The sequence below is a fragment of the Protopterus annectens genome, chromosome 2.part1 (genome assembly GCF_019279795.1).
Source record: "Protopterus annectens isolate FY-2018-M chromosome 2.part1, PAN1.0, whole genome shotgun sequence".
NCBI classification, from domain to species: Eukaryota; Metazoa; Chordata; order Ceratodontiformes; family Protopteridae; genus Protopterus; species Protopterus annectens.
In genome coordinates this window covers 120,681,907-120,700,193 of record NC_056729.1, presented here as the reverse complement: position 1 = coordinate 120,700,193, position 18,287 = coordinate 120,681,907, and the positions used below count along the sequence as shown (strand labels likewise).

General features: G+C 38.0%; 1 protein-coding gene across 2 annotated transcripts in view; it reads left to right on the top strand.

The window, feature by feature from the left end:
* Positions 1 to 18,287, top strand: part of FSTL5 (follistatin like 5) — a 3,739,468-nt gene that overhangs the window by 3,335,863 nt on the left and 385,318 nt on the right. For both annotated transcript variants that reach the window (XM_044062069.1, XM_044062068.1), the window contains one exon: positions 2,315 to 2,464. In XM_044062069.1, the coding sequence (XP_043918004.1) occupies positions 2,315 to 2,464 (150 nt within the window). The remainder of the gene's footprint in view (positions 1 to 2,314; positions 2,465 to 18,287) is intronic.

Genomic DNA, 18,287 nt, shown 5'->3' with positions numbered 1-18,287 from the left:
TTCTCTGAACTCAAACCTGCAGAAAAGATCCTCCTTAACCCTCTATTTCTCTTCACCAATTGTTTTTACATTTAAATGGAAAGAACGAACTAAAGACGTCAAAGGTCAGTTTAACAAACTAGTCTGGAAATAACATCAGTTACTTCATTTGAATTTCTACTGTTGAGAGCCAATGGTATATTTATGGCAAGGGAAACAACAATATTAACCAATATCCAGTTATTCCATTCCATTGCAATAAGCAGTAGCCACTTTATGGAATATAGATATATAACTGTCAATTGCTGTTTTCTTTACACGCAGACATCTAGGCAGTTTCCATCATGCAATAACTTTAAGACATAATATTCTTTTATTTATTTATTTATTTATTTATTTATTTATTTATTTATTTATTTATTTTTACTAACCTGGAGCCAGAGAGGGCAAACTTGAGCCACCTGCCATCCTGAGGCTGGGAGTATGGACCTGACTCTGTATTGCAGTCCACAGAAGTAAGTTGGGCAACTTGGCTTTGGCTTGGCCACTTGGCAGAATTGAAAAGAAGTTAAACTTAAACTGTAACACTGAGTCCACACCTGTCGGCTCACTCGCTGCTGCCTGGCATGCTGTGCACACTGCTGCCCTGCTATAGTATAATGAACAGTCCAGTTCCATATTACCAGACTGGCAGATGTAAACATTAGTGAGGCTGTGTGCTAATGTATTGTAAAGACAATCCCAGTGTCTCCTATTGGCTGGCAGTTAGGAAGCTAACACATGATGACATCAGCCACAAGTATTTGTAAAAAAAAAAAAAATTGGGAATTAAAGCGGCCACTTGTGAATTAGTGGCACCCCATTATTTAGCTTTCAAAACCAATAAATACCAAGGATTTCAGTATGGTTGAGAGATATGGAAGAAACTCACATGAACACAGGGAGGACATGCAGAATTCACACAGAAGGCACTCCTGCTGGGAAATTAACAGGGGAACCCTTTGCTTTCCGGTGATAATGCTATTCACTGTGCCACCCAACTACTGTCCAACTAACATTTTAAGTGAATCTGAGTAATATGTAAAATTTATAGCTAGTTTTGGCCCATTGTTCCCCATTATTTTTGGTTTCCCATGAATTTCTGAGCAAAGAAGTTAAGTGGTATGAAGGGAGTACACATCTTACAAGAGCTGCTATATCTGAGCAGATCACTTGGACCCTGGTTTAAAAGGGGATCAGTTGAACTGAATCTTCTTTCCCCCTGTGTGTGTTGTGCATGGTTACTTGACATATTGTGTTGGAAGGAATACCTGGATTACACTGATGTGCATTTCTCTTTTTGAGGACAGATGTGTCTCTACACCCAGAATGGAGTGGTGTGTGATGATGTACTTTATCTGTGAGTGGAGAACTGAGTTCCTTTACCTGGTTTCTGGTGATTTGTGTTGGTACACTTCCTCTTTGGGGGTGGGATGTGCACCTGTATCTGTATTCAGACAATGTGTGTTGATGCACTTATTTTGTTATCATTTCATTGTCTGTAAAATGTAAACTAATCAAATACTAACATAGCTTCCAATAAATGAATTATCTCTATAACATGAATGCATAAATAAAATTCAAATCAAATTTACCTCAAGATTTGCACACAATATTATTCATGAGACAATGCATTTATAAAAACATATGCAAGTTGCCTAACACTGTATTCAGCAGAACCTTAAAAAGTTATTGAATTCTATCCATAACAAAAGAAATACTGGAGAGCTGTTGCGTGTGATACAGAAAATGTCTATTATGGTAGGACCAGGTAGCTTGGTTAATCTTTTGTTGTCCGTGTGTGTGTGTGTGTGTGTGTGTGTGTGTGTGTGTGTGTGTGTTTGCATTGCTGACCAAACCATTGTGACTTTGAAAGCACAGAATCACATATCAGAAAACTTAATAAATAATTTTAAAAGAAATGTACAATCTTCATGCTAGTTGACAGACTTCAAAATACACGACACTTTGGTTTCTTTTGTCTAGTGAAGTAACTAAAATGTGCATTGTTTTTTATATCTCATGGATGTTCAGTCTGTGTGTTTTTACATTGAGTTCTTCAAATGTAGTTAGTAGTTGTAATTGTGTTCCCCTTCTGCTAATTGTCTTCATGAATGATACATTTTATACAGCAGCATAGGATCTGATAATTCTTAAAATAGTTAAATGTTTACATTCACACAAATAGAGATATATATACAGATATACATATACATACATGTACACATAGGCACATGTATGGCTGTATATGTAACACTATTCTAGTTAACCAGCTTACACATTTCTTTGAATTTAGGATGAAGTCTGTCCTATCACAGATGGGGATTCTGTGCAAAGCTGCATCTGGGCATCAGCTGTACTTGTTAAAGACAAATATATATATGCCACACAACCCACACTGAACAGAGTTCTAATTGTCGATGTTCAGACGCAAAAGGCTGTACAGGTGAGTCCTGAGAAATGCATGCCCTTCATATTTCCTGAATGGTAACTCTGCTTGCTATTGTACATACATCTGTTTACAACTGAGATCTATTCAAAAATAAACAGAATCTTATTTTCATCTAAAATTCCACAGTCTTTTCAAATGTTACATTGCTTTGGGAAGAGTTTGAAACAGTTTTAAAAGTTTATTTATTTTCCAACTTTTACATTACGCAATTTTCTTTGTGGTAGAAAGAATAAAGGGAACCAGTCATGATAAAGGACAGAGCCATTATTTTACAAGGCTGCAAATGTGTGGGTAGCAATTGGTTTAGATTTATGTATATATCTAAAACAGCAAGAAATCTAACAAAGTAAATAACTGTATTTGTTTCTCCCCCACCCATTACCAAGTCTTGTTCTCTCCCTCTCTCCCTTTGTCAGTCCATCCGAGATACTTTCTTTCAGCTAACAGCAGTGCAATACAGTTGCAGTATTGCCAGAACACAGTCAGGATAGGGCAGAATTTATAACTGAAAAATGTTTCATATTTCTGCTATTTGTTATCATTATGTCTTTTTTAAATCCTCAGATTTAATTTTATTGTATCCCATTTTCTTATCTTTCCCTCCCTCCATCTTTAATAACCTGTACTTCTGGACTTATTCTACAACTTCAGGTATTAAAGTGCAGTAGTTGTTCTCCAATAGTCCATTGATCATAAATGATATTTTTGGATTTTAAAAATACCTCCAAAGACATTATTACACAGTACACACATGAAGAGGTAGATAAGAACTGAACTGGGGCAAAACTCAAAACTCACCATTAGAGCTGGTGATATATAAGCTTAATGAATGCATTCACAAATGAACAGTCAAATATTTCAATGAAACATTTTAAATGTGATGCAATAAAGTCAGTATCAAGTGTATTCTTATTCTTCACACTGATAATGGACTCAGGCTGAGGGCGAGAGGAGAAGATCTTTGATGTTGCACAAATATCTGCAACAGTGAAGGCACATATACAAAAAGCATGGAAGACATGAACTAGAAACATGTCTGTAAGGCAAAATGCTAGTGGAATGATTAAAACAGTGATTATTAAGCTCTGATGTCAGTCCACTGTGAAACCAAGTATTTTGAGCAAGAAATGTATTAAAATGGACCAAGTATGAGTAGATATAATGCAGAAATGTCTAAAGACCAAAACAATTTAGGCTTAAAACTTGAGAATTGCAGTTTCCAACCAAGTTCAAAATCCTCAAAAATATTTTCCACATTGTCCGCCCCGTAGTTTTGAATATAGCTGCAGCAGTGAAAACCAGTATAAATAACTAAAAAACTAAAGTACTAAAAAACTTAACTAAGAACTAGGTTATGGATGTCATTCCAAACAATAAATCCTTAATCACAAATCAGTTAAAATAATATAATGAGAAGAAATAAAGAGCTTTTTTTGTAGATCAACTTGTTTATTTTAATTCTTGAGCAGACAGTTAAGCACTGTAGTTATGTTACAATCAAATCTTTATTAAATGTGATTTATATCATCAGAACACAAAAGCAAGCGCTGTTTTCTTCATATTCTTTAGCAATGTCTTTGAAAACAAGTAAAACTATTGGATGTACACATCAAGACCTATAATTGAGTAAAGCTTTAGAGTAGTAATGGCCAATCCATGTCACCCTTAGTCTTCTATATCATAGGGTATCTAACAGTTTTGCTATGTTACAATAGAAATAAGTGACTAAGAGGGTGTCCAATGGTAGAATAATATGAATCTGCCAATGAGATATAGTGGGAGTTTGCACCAATAAGGATGCACCCAGTGTGGACTCCTGCCACTAGATGTATGGGTTGGACCAGCCACTGGGGGATTAATTTGAGGCATCCCTTTTCCAGTAGGTGGTGTGGGAAAATAGTGTGCTTGTGCTTAGGCAAACTTCAAAGGACAAAACCACCACCGTAACAGGTACAAGCATGCAAAATCTGAAGGTAATGCTACTCAATGCTAGAAGTCTAAACCTCAAAATGCACTCTCTCGAGGCACTCCTAAAAATGGAGAACATTGATATCTGTGCAGTAACTGAGACCTGGTTCAAGGCTCCAGAGAGCACCCCTGCAATACCAGGCTACAACTCTTACCACTCTTTTCGGCCACCAAACCAGGACCGAAACACTAAAGGTGGAGAAGTGTCAATATTCACCAAGGATATTCACACCACCAGGCTAGTTGGCCAACACAATGTGTCTGAAATTCTCCAAGTGCAACTAACACTAGGTAAGACTGCAATCCAAATTGTAGCTTGCTACAGATCCCCCACCATACCCCAAGATTCTCACTACACCTTTCTAAACATACTGGAAAATATTAAGATAGAACCAAACACCCTAATACTGGGTGATTTTAACTACCCTGCCATTAACTGGGAAAACTACTCATGTCCCAACACCTTTGCAACGGTTCTTGGAATTCATAAATTCCAACGCCCTGGATCAACTAATCCATAGTCCCACCAGGGGCTCCAATATCCTAGACCTGGTCATTACCAACATGGGAAATCAATGCTCCATACCTGTGGTCACCCCCTCGTTAGTCAGGTCTGACCATAAGCTAATCACCCTTAACATCCACATCCCACCCCACCCCCAGTTAAGAAACCACCATAAAAACTTCTCCAAAGCCAATTTCATGCTACTCAAGTCAGAAGTGACAAACTTCATTACACCCATGCAGACGGGAACTGAAAGTTCAACTGCTGAATCCTACACTAAGGCACTGTACGAGCAGATCCACTCATGCATGAATCGTGCCATCCCAAATAGAACCAAAATGCTCTCATCCAAAAAAAAGGAAGCCAATCTGGTGGTCCCCTGCCATAAACAAACTTTACAACAAAAGGAAGAAACTTTTGCAGAAAAGAGGAAAATCCCAGGATGCAAAAAACTCCCTTACTAGCCTCAGTAAGAAACTGAGATGCCTCATAAAATCCTCCAAAGCTAGTTACGAAAATAAAATTGCCAAAGATTCCAAAGACAACCACAAAGCATTCTATAACTATGTCAAAAATCTAAATGGCAATGCTCAGATCTGCTCTGAGCTACAACAGAATGGCATTAAATATACTGATCTGAAGGATATTGTCAATATCCTGGCAGATCGATTCAGTGCCAACTTCACCCCTCTCTCACCCCCTAAATGGCCCATCTCAATACCGGAAGATTGCCAAATTCCAGTAATAACGGCCACACAGGTACAAAACGCACTCTCTAAAGCCAGGAATACAGCATCCATGGGACCAGATGACATCCCGGGCTGTGTATTACATGAACTACAATATGAACTGGCACCTCACCTAAGTGTCATGTTTAATCATAGCCTCACCTCAGGTTTCATGCCCACTGAGTGGCACAGAGCTACAGTTATCCCAATCCACAAGGGGATCCACCTTGGATCCCGGAAACTACCGTCCCATCAGTCTGACAAGCCTTATCTGCAAGGCCATGGAGCGTATTATCTTGGAACTTATAAACAAAGACATTGGCAACCTTCAAACACTGGACCCCACCCAGTTTGGGTTTGTGAAGGGCCAATCTTGTCTCCTGAACCTGATTGACTTCTTTGAATCAGTCTCCAGAGCCATGGACAAGGGTAAGGTGGTCCACACAGCCTATCTAGACCTTGCCAAGGCCTTTGACACCATCCCCCACTCTGGAATCATAGATAAACTTACTAATTTGGGCATTAATCCCTATGTCACCCAATGGGTTGCTAAATGGCTTACTGATAGAATCCACACTGTAAAAGTAGCCGACTCCAAATCCAGCTCCAGACAAGTGACAAGTGGAGTACCTCAGGGTTCAGTCCTGGGGCCACTCTTGTTTGGCATCTACTTCTCTGAAGTACAGGTCAACACTAAGGGACTCTGGCTAACAAAGTTTGCAGATGACTGCAAACTGGGAGCCATTATTGAATCCCCAAATGATGTGGATACTCTACAAAAGGGCCTTACAGAAACAGATGCTTGGTGCCAGAGCCATGGGCTCAAGCTCAATGCCAAGAAATGTATTGTTATCCCCTTTGGGAAAAAACATGTATCCATGAATTACCATATAGGTGGCAGTACACTAAACACAGAAAGTGTGATAAGAGACTTAGGGACACAGGTGGACAGTGGTCTCACCTTCGATAACCACATCGCCACAACAGTCAGGAAATCCTTCTATGTGGCACATCTCATCACAAAGGGCTTTTCATCCAGAAAAAAGGAGGTCATTGTCCCACTGTACTCATCCCCATTAGACCCATTATAGAATACAACGCCCCATTTGGTATGTACCTCTCAAGACATCTGCAAAAACTGGAAAGGCCTCAGAAATACCTCACTAAAAGAATCACAGGCCTAAAACAGATGCCCTACGCTGACCACCTTAAAAAACTCCAGCTATACTCTGTCGCATATCGTCTACTCAGAGGTGATCTCTGCTTAACATACAAGGCCATGTCAAACCCAGAGCTGTTGGACATGCTACACTTAAAGAAATCCCAATCCCTCAGAGCTACATGCTCCAGGGATCTAAACCTTGTCATCACAATAAACAAAACATGCTGGAGGGATAGGTTCCTGACCCAGAGACTCCCCAGACTCTGGAAAAGATTGCCCATACATGTCAAGCAGAGTGCCTCTTTGGACCTCTTCAAGAGGAACCTTGATGATTGGATGGGAGAAAGGAAATTCACCCCAGGGATCAAATCAGTTGCCCTGCTAGACAGGGGTCCAGGAAAGTAAATAATGTGGGAAGAAATAGCCAGGGAATTGTTATGGCTAGGCTTGTATAGGCCCTAGGGCTGATAGCCTAGTACCAACCTATGAACCTATGAACCTATGAAAAATAAAAACAATTTCATATGCTGTTACCGTAACTGACATCAATGATTCGTCGCCAAATGGAGAGATATGGAAGGATCCGTGTGGACGTGGTGATAGGCTCGGGGGTAGGGGATGCAGAATGAAGGTGGGAATTGGTCAGAAGTCTTGTGTGTCATCTCTTATAACACCTAACTTTTCAGTAGAGGGAAGGCTGTGCCTGGACAGATAGGTGTGGGGGCAGTGAGGGAGTGTCCTAAGCTTGTGACCAAATGACATTTGGTAGGCGGTGGGTGTCTTTCGGTCCAAGAGGGATAGGAGAACCTTGACAAATTAAGTGGTGGTGATTAGCAGGGAAGCCCCTTGTTTAGTTGGATGAAGAAATTGCCCATATTGGGCCTTCTGTCTCAGAAGGCAACATCTCCTCAGTGATAGTCCGACAATGAAATCTACATCACAGGGGATTCCCAAGGGGATTGAAAAATACATAAGGAAAGTTACCAAGAAATATTTGTCTTACCTATAATCCTGACTGTAGATAATACTGGAAAACTAAATTTTAGAATAGTAAACACAATGAACAATTAAAAATAATAAAATATAAAAGATAAATTAAAATATTTTAAAATATAAAATAGATGCGGCCCACAGATCAAGAAAACTAGAAACCAGTCAAGCAACTACTTCCTTAGGGAACTGTAATGTACACTGGCTTAGGTTGAATAACCCTTTGCTGGCTGGTTAGATTTCATATAGCAGAGAATCACCAGAGTTAAAACAAGACATCACGTGGGTTTGTGAAGGATTCAAAAAAGAAAACAGTAAAACTAAAATGAATCAAAATAAAATCAAAGTCAATAAAGGTCATAGCGAAATCATAAGGGATATTAATCCAGAAGTAAACCTTAATGAATGTGACTAGCTGAAACATGCCACATGGTTGTGTGATCCTGATATGTTGGTTAACTGTAGAGTGGGTCTGCCAGTTTTAGGGGCTGTGAGGGCAACATCGGGAATGAGAAGGAATCAGCTTCCTTCATTTTAACCACTTTAAGTAAATATCTAACCTTCTTAGTGTGGGAAACTTCCCAGAGGAACTTGACTACTGTGCAGAGTACAAATTGAAGAAAAACTGAAGGAAAAACAGGTGATCAGAAAAGCGTCTATCGGTGAATCGCTCATGAGAAAGTAGTAGCCCCAAACTAACCAAGGTAACTGAAACCAGCACAGTAAAATGACCGTTACCGTCTTTTACTCTGATGAATCTAGCCATCTAACAACCCCTTGTTTCTAAGATTCAGTTCAGTCCAACTAATAATATGTCTATCTTGCAATTCTTTATGAGTAACCCTTTAGGCCAACAGAATTAATTTGAGCTAGTGATCGCTGATGTTGGTTTAGATTAGACTCAAGCGCAGTAAATCGCAGTACAAGCAAAAAAGCACCCATAAAAAAATCATTACATAAAAAATACATAAAAAAACATAAAAGAACATTACATTTGAAAAATCAGTTGTCCAGAACAGGAATAAATTCTGGACCACCGCTTTCGCTGATGCTTTTTCAGACCTGCCTGCAATATGTGAAAGTCCTCTAGGAAAGAAAATTAATCAGGTTAGAACCACACCATCATTATTTCCAAACCATTCTCTTAATGTCAAACAAATCATAAGATATATTTTAGGAAGTTTTTGTAAAAGCTATCAAACATATCCAGAAATATCAAAATTAATACATCCACCTAACATGTTTTTCATCCCATAAATGAAATAGGTGAGTGATACAACAAACTTTTTGTTTTTTAAACCATGAATCGATGGTTCAGTAATAGGCATGGTGATGGAACTTTCTCAGGTGGAGAATGCTCTATTTGGATAGTTGAGTGTTTAGTCCAGGAGGTTTGTTTACTTCAAACCTGAGCTGCCACTCTAGCTCTTTCTTTTCTAGTTTGTCATTATAACTAACCTGAAGGTCCTTATTGTCCACTTTTTCCAAGACATGGAACTTAAACCGATTGTGATCCTTAAAGATGATGTTATGCTTAGACAGGGCATTTGATTAGACTTTTTGTTTATTTTCAATCAGATGTCTGGCGATCCATGTCTTTAGTTTGTTAATGGTCTGACCGACATTGAAGCATTTGCATTTAGAGCATTGAGCCTGGTAGATGACTCTCTTGGTGGAACAGTTGTAATACTCTTTGCTTCCATAATAGAAGTTGGAGTTTAGACATTGTTATCCAGTTGTACTGCTCATATAAGGGCAGTATGAGCATTCGGGGGGCCCACAGCCAAATGTTCCTTTTGGTCCATTCGAGGCATCATTCAAGTATGTTTTGATTTTGCTTTCCAGATGGTTCCTTAGGTTTTTATTTCTTCTAATGTTGAAGCTAAGTTTTTTGGGGATTACTTTGCTCAGGGCTTTGTTGCTGTGCAAGATGATCCAGTTTTCTCTTATGGCCTTCATGATCAAGTTGCAGTCTATAGAGTAGGAAATTGTCATGGATTTGTTTCTCGTGTTGGTCCTCCATTTATCCCATCTCCTTGTGTAGAAATCTATTCTCTTGTCTGGGAAATTAGAGTCTTCCAGTTTTGCTTCTGTGATCAGGCTCAGGATGTTGCTGATAAAACGGGTGAATTATCCATGAGCTAGGAAGTCCTTTTCTAGGTCGATGATGTTTTATGCCAAGTCCAAGGCTTTTTTTTTGAGACCCTAGCCATTCTGATGCCCTGGGATCTGATCACATTCTTTATGGTAATTAGCGGATGTATACTGAGTTTATGCAGTAATAGGTTTACCCTAGTAGGTTTTCTGTACAAGTTGTTGGAAAGTGTGGTGTGATTCTTGGTGATTGTAAGGTCTAGGAAAACTGCCTTGTTTTTGTCGTATGAGTTGGTAAACTTAAGAAAATTTGTTGAGCTATCTATATGTTTGAAGAAATCTGTTAATTCCATTTCTGACCTGTTCCAGATTATACACATCATCAATGTAATGCATGTAGCACCCCATTAGACTGAAGTAGGGTGAAATGTAAATGTGATCATTTTCCCATTTTCCCAGGATAGTGTTGGCCAGTCTCAGGGCTATAGCAGCTTCCATAGTGATACTTTTTTTTTCTGCCGGTATTATTTCTTGTTAAAGTGAAAGAAATTGTTTTGAAGCAGTGCTTTTAGAAGACTTCCAATTGTTTAATTGGGAATGAAGTTCTCCAAGGGCTGCAGTGGACAGATTCAATCACGGTCGTAATGCAATATTCGTGTGAACACACTATATATAATGCTTCTACATCTATGATAGAGTAGAAAAGACTCTGATATAACTGGGATTTCCTTAACTGACTTAAAGAAATCCCTCAGATCAAACATGAAAGAAGCATTATTTCTAGCAAGTGGTCTATTCAGCACTTCCAGGAATATCGAAAGTGGTTTGGTGATGCTTCCCCCACTAGCTATGGTTGGCCTGTATGGGGGGCCCAGGATGTTTTTGTGTGGTTTAGGGATCCCAAAAAAATTGGGAATCTGTGGATGCATCATTGTTATAAAATCCAATATGTTGTCACTAATAAGGCCATTTTCATGTAAGTCCTGAAATTCCAGCAGTAGATCCTCATATGTGTTTTTTACCTGAGGGAGGTCACCGAGTTCATAATAATACTGGTTGTTAAGCATTTCTTCAATTTTGTGGTCGTAGCTCATGGTGTCAGTGACCAAAATTGCCCCACCCTTGCCCGCTTTCATGATTCTTCAAGTGGGGTCTGAACTAAGACTTTTTAGCGTTCATCTGTCTGCTCAAGAATTAAAATAAAAGATTTGATCTACAAAAAAAGCTCTTTATTTATTTATTCTCATTATATTATTTTAACTGATCTGTGATTAAGGATTTATCTTTTGGAATGACATCCATAACCTAGTTCTCTGGTAAGTTTTTAGTACTTTAGTTTTTTAGTTATTTATACTACTTTTCACTGCCGAATCTATATTCAAAACTATGGGCCGAACACTGTGGAAGAAAATTTGGGGGATTTTGAACTTGCTTGGGAACTGCAATTATTAAAGTTTTAATCCTTGATTAGTTCTGTGTGACTGGAGTCACAAGTCAGCTTGAGCTGCAGACTCTATAGCTGTCCCCCTAATGTGTATTTGTTAATTTATCTAAAGACCAAAACAATCATCATTTAGAACAAAAAAAGCAAGAAGGTAATCTAAAATGAAAAATATTAAAAAGGTATACATTCTATTTCATTCCAGATTTCCTGCTTTAAGCCAATAACCCAGAGATATCGCTAAGTAAATTTACTAATGACTGTAAGGGATGGGTTATTTCCTCAACTAACAATACCACTTCACTTGGTCTAGACTTTGCAATTCACTGAATTTAAGAAAATAGACATAAGCTAAATACTAAAATGCAGTATTGTTAAACTTTGAAAGTAAAGCCATTGTATAATCTCTAGCATAGATTACATCCTTCGCTTGATTGTTTCAATTATCAAAGATCTTTGTACCTTCATTCGCAAATCACTGTGATTTGCTCAGAACATCATAATCTTAATAACTTGGTTGGGAACTGCAATTCTCAATCTGCAGATCAGAATATCAGAATACACCTGCTAGTGAGCCCATTTATCACTGACAAATACCCATTGATATTTTTGGAGCCATTCATCAATGTGATCCAATCAGTAAGAGACAATTTTTACACCAGCAGATGACTAGCCCTAGCATGACATGCAGATCCATGTGCTCTAGTCTGGAGGGGACTGCACACGACAGCCGATGCCCAAAGCAGTTGGCCCACACAACTCTTCCCCTTATAGGTACCATCTAAAGTCCATGCTGCTGCTCACAACTCCATTCCAGATGCAGTGGCATTTGGCATGCATTTGTTTAAATGCATCTCATAACTCAAAAGAACCCAGCAGTTACCAACTAAAAATATCACAGACCTGAAACCACTTGGCTACCAAACTGGGCTTTGCTTGGCTGCCATGGGCTTTATTCACTATTCCCCATGATGTTTGTCTTACAGACACCTATATGATGGTTGATGTTTAGCATTTAGGGTCACATGGGATTCTCCTTTCCTTGTCTTCTTACATGTTCACTGCAAACAGTTTTGCAAATACCATTTAAAGGATTTAAATCTTCACAGAAAAATAAACAGGGCACACTAATTTATTTATTTCCTAATGCACAACCCATCTCTGGAATAAACTACCTATTTAGATTAAATAGAGTAAAACGCTTACTGCCTTTAAAGCAAACCTTAACAACTTCATGGGTCACCGCAAATTTTTTTCTGGGCTTGTCTTATGTCAGCCTAATTTAGTTAAGAGGTAACATATGATAGCAGGTGCAGCAAGACTTTAATGGCCCTTGGATTAATCTGTACTGTACATCCTATGAACCTAGATTTGAAATACTGTATCATGAAGAGCAATTTGTCAATTATAAAGTCCAAAAACACTCTAAGTGCATATAATCTATGAAAAAGGGTAATCTTGCCATATGTATATTTAAACTAAGAAACAAAACTTTTATCTGTACTTATCAAGTTGAACAGCTATGAGCTGTGCTGACACAACAGGTTCTTCAGTTCATGTCCCAGTCCTTCAACGACAGTACAGCATTGATGTGGAGAGTCTGTGACTTGGTTGAGAAATGCTGTCCTTCAGATGAAATGTGTGTGATGTGATTGAGCAATGCTGTCCTTCAGATGAAATGTGTGTGATGTGATTGAGAAATGCTGTCCTTCAGATGAGATGTGTGTGACATGATCGAGAAATGCTGTCCTTCAGATGAGATGTGTGTGACATGATCGAGAAATGCTGTCCTTCAGATGAAATGTGTGTGACGTGGTTGAGAAATGCTGTCTTTCAGAAGAAATGTGCTTGACTTGGTTGAGAAATGCTGTACTTCAGATGAAATGTGAAGGTGTGAGACACCTTTCACTCTCCTTAAATCACTAATTAATTTTTTTCCTCACTCATCTCATTTCCCACAACTCCATGCTTGTCAGCTTATGCCAACTTGCTTTCTAGCAATTAAGATGCATAATTTTTTCATGCAAATAAATGAATGCTTTGTATAAATATTGTGTTTTTGTCATATCATCTAAGCTGTCTATTTTGTTTCTATTCATGCTGTATTAACAGATTTGTTACTTAATCTTTGTACCATCTGTCATGTATGTATGTATGTGCTTAAAATGTTTAACTGCTATATTCTTTATCATGTGACTGTGTTTTTTGGAGCTTTTCTCCTTGGGTCTCCACTGAAAATGGGCTTCAAGCCCAGTTGGACCAACCCAGTTAACAAATGTCAATAAATAAATAAAAAATAAATAAAATGTCAAACTGATGTTTCATATGTCTGACTTGATCATGACTAAGCACATGTTAAAGAATCGCTGTAGCACATTCTGAAAAGGGTATATTATGGGTGCTATTCATAAACAATCACATGTATATATATATATATATATATATATATATATATATATATATATATATATATATCTATATATATATATATATATATATCTATATATATATATATCTATATATATATATATCTATATATATATATATATATATATATATATATATATATACATACATATAGATATATTTATATATCTATATATATATATATATATATATATATATATTTATATATCTATCTATATATATATATATATATATATATATATATATATATATATATATATATATATATATAGATATATGGATCTAGGACATTACACCGAATGCACATTTCACCGAAACTCATATCACCGAACACAAATCACCGAAAGCACAATTCACAGAAAACACAATTCACCGAAACACATTTCACCAAAAGTGGTATCTAGGCTTGCCCCACTGTAGTGTGACCCTGGAGTTAGTATATATAGTAGGGGGTGTGTGGGAGGCGGAGCTTCTCATGCTTGGATAAGAGTTATATATTGCAATTGCAAGTATGCATGTATATAGTTTAACCCATTTAAAAATATGTGGGGGGCTATGCCCCACACCTCCCCTACTATATATACCAACTCCAGGGTCGCACTACAGTGGGGACAAGGCCATATCCTACTTTCGGTGAAATGTGTTTCGGTGAATTGTGTTTTCGGTGAATTGAGCTTTTGGTGAAAAGTGTGCACTAATTTAACTTTCGGTGAAATGTGTAATCGGTGAAATGTCCTAGATCCACACACACATATATATATATATATATATATATATATATATATATATATATATATATATATATGCTATTGGCCTGGGCTGGAATAACCTTAGTCATTCATAATGGCTAGTACACAATAAGGTAAAACCATATACATAGTCTTTCCACACTGTGTAGCCAAACTACTCCATACATTTACTGCATATGAAATAAATCTTCCAATGCAATGTGATATGATCTGCAATTACAGCAGCATTAGATTGCCAATTGGTCACAAAGAGTAACCTGTGTTACTGCAGACACCTAGAGTTCTACAGTGATGCACTTCTGGGTAAAGCAACCCCATTTCTTGACAGTATGTTTCTCACTGCCAAACAAAACAAGCCATGAGAACATTTTTGTTGCAAAGCATAAAAATCCGCCACTAGGCAAACTAATTACCTCAAGCAAATTTGTCCAACCCACATGCAGTAATGCTGGAGATATCCTGCTCTTGTGATCTTGCACAGCAATATAATGTGATCCACTGATGCTGTATTATACTAATTCCATAGCTGTGCCATCACACCTAATTACTGAGATGTCTCTGCAAGCACAGTGTGGCACTATGGCAGATCACAGTGCAGCAGGAACATCTATGTACTAAACAGGCAAAGCATGCATGATTCTTAACCATTGTGTCACATTACATTAAACAACACAAAACAATGCAGCAGTTCTGAGAGTTTGGATGTGAGCAAGAATGAGTCTGGACATTGAAGTGCATCGTATGCCACTGTGTACCATGTGTTCCTATGTGAAATTTACTTATACTTTGCTGTTAAATCCATGATCCAGGTTTCAGAATTATGATCCACACAGTGATGTACAATACAAAATACACAGAGTGCTTGTATACCATTATTAGTATACTGTACACAAAGTATGAGTATACTGCAGTATGTGTATAAATAACTCAGGTAATCCCAAACACATAATCCTTCTACATCTTTCCCCTATTATCTAACATAACTTTTTCTTGATTCAGTATTACTATATTCATGTATTACATCAGAACTCCTTGCACATTCATACTACTGGTAAAAAGGTCTTCTATTTAGTTTTTTGAATCCCTCTTATACCTTCAGCTTCATTCCATACATTATTGCAGAACAGTCCTTCAAATCTCCCTTTCAGACATGCCAATAACATGTAATAAATATGCCATACTTTTCTCAGTTCATCTCCCAATCATAGAAAGCAGAACACATATCTCTATGCATTCTTTGTAAATGCTGTATTGTAATCTGGGTCTCTATTATGAGATTGAATGTTCAGGTGACTGAACACCAAAACATCGAACTCGTAATATCAGAAGCAAAAAATGGCGAACGGACGATTTACCGCAGGAAAAGATTTCCCTTGGCCGTTCACTGGATTTTGCCTTTTGTGTACCATAGAGTGATCTCAGAGTTGGTATATTTAGTTAGGGGGGTGTGGGGGCACAGCCCCCCATGTCAGGGAGTGTGGGGGGTAAAGACTCCCAGTTAGATTTGGTGTAAAGTTTTGCTTTTTGTTTTGTGGTTGACTGTCATCCTTTCCTGCGCCATTCTCTGTTTTACGGTTTGATATTACGAGTTCGATGTTTAGGTGTTTGGCCACCTAAACATTCAATCTCGCAATATAGACCCTTGTAATCTAACCTCTTCCAAAAACCTGACATTTTTCTACATTAAAAACATATGCTTTATCATTTCTAAATCTTCATTGTATCCTTTTACCTCATGCGTCATTTTCTTCTGTTTTCTTTACAGCCATATCTGCATAGGCAAACCTCCATGCAAAGTCTACATAGTTTCCTGTTTTATTCTTTTCTTTCATTGAAAGCTTATTTCACTGAATTTGAATTTACTCCGACCAAATCGCTGGAAGCTTAAATTACTGAAAACTCATTTCACTGAATCTCATTTCAGTGAAGTAAAGTATTGGCACTGTGCAGAGTACTATAAGGCAAGTAAAAGGTATATGCCCCTCTCCCCACTGTAGTGAGATCCTGGAGTTAGTATATATAGTCAGGAGGGTGTGGGGGGGCATAGCCCCCCACCTAGTTTGGATTTATACTACATTTTACCAGAAGCTTCAAAACAATACATTTTAAACCATAGACATGTATACTTGCAACACCAATGGCTAACTCTCTCCAGAAGACAATATATACCCAAACTAAGTGGGGGGCTACACCCATCCCACCTCCTAATATGGGGGTGTGTGCCCGCCACCTCCCCTAACTATATATACTAACTCTAGGATCGCACTACAGTGGGGAAAAGGGTATATACCTTGTACTTACCTTACAGTACTCTACACAGTGCCAGAACTTCACTTCAGTGAAATGAGCTTTCAATGAAACAAAGTAGATCCATATTTTTATATTTTCCTCATGTATCTCAAACTGATGTCTCATAATATTATTACATGACATAATAATGCAATTTACAAGTGATATGCTGGGTTTACCTATGAGTGATCAAAGTACTTTTTTTCTACTCACTGGTTTCTGAAAGATAAATATAGAAAAACCCTAAAAATATCAAAAATATTTTTTATTTCAGGGTTAAGGTGTCCCTGTATCACTCATGTAGAGGCTACACTATCAAATCCATTGTATTTTCCCACTCCGTGGTGACACCACAGTGGAGAAAATGGAAAACATTTCCAAAAGCAGTCTGCCGACTTGCACAATACAACACATTACAATGAAACTCACCACATTATTATATTTTCAAAGAGAAGCCATTCCTCTACCAGTGCTGTGAACATCTGTGGGTTTTCCATTTTCATGGAGTCTTCAAAATACAAGTTCCATCTTATCTTTTTAACATCTCATGAAAGTCTTATATGTTTCCATGGCCCCTTTTTTCTCTCCTTTATTTTCTGCATTTGCCTTTTATGATCAATTAATGTTGCCTTTTTGTTCACCTTATTTGCGTCACCTTTCAGGCTTTTACCTTCATTTTTGTAAATGCTGAGGTATGTAAACACTGTACTTATCACATGTATCCCTACTTTCACGTGTTTGTGCATAATATGCCCTGCTTTAGTGAGATCTTAAATAATATGCCCATTAATCTTGGTTGATTCTGTTTTGTAATACATATAGGGCAGGATTCATGATGGCTTGCACGGAGTCTAAGAGTAGTGTAAGACTCCATGCAGCCATCGCGATCCAGGAACAGCCTAAATGTGCATGTAAGAGAGCACCTAAAACGGCTCTTACACGGACAGGGCGTGGATATGCTAATTACCTCACTTGCAGCCGAAAGGCATGCAAATGAGGTAATTTCGCAATCCAGGAAGCAGAAACCTGCCCGTGTAAGAGCTGTGTTATCTGCAGAAATGTACTCAGTTGATAACAGAGTACCGTTCTGCAAATAACACAATGGAGCCTTGTCAGCTCCAAATAAAGGTTGCAAATGTCCCAGGCAGCATGCCAATGGCCAAATATGTGGCCACTGGCAACGTACCCTGATGCAAACAAAAAATAAAAATGTTTTTTTTTTTCAGCGATCGCCAATGTTTAAATGTAGTGCAGCGCCGCGCAAACGGGCTGCGCTATAAAAAAAACATAAAAATAAAAAAATCAAACCCACAAACGTGGGTTTATGCAAAGCATGAATTTACAATGGAAGGGAATAGCAGGCTAAAACAACATGGCCACCAAGTAGGGGTTGCTAAGGGGGGAAGCTGAGTGTAAGACATGTAACTAAGCATTAGTAGGCAATCCTATGTAAATGAGTGGTAG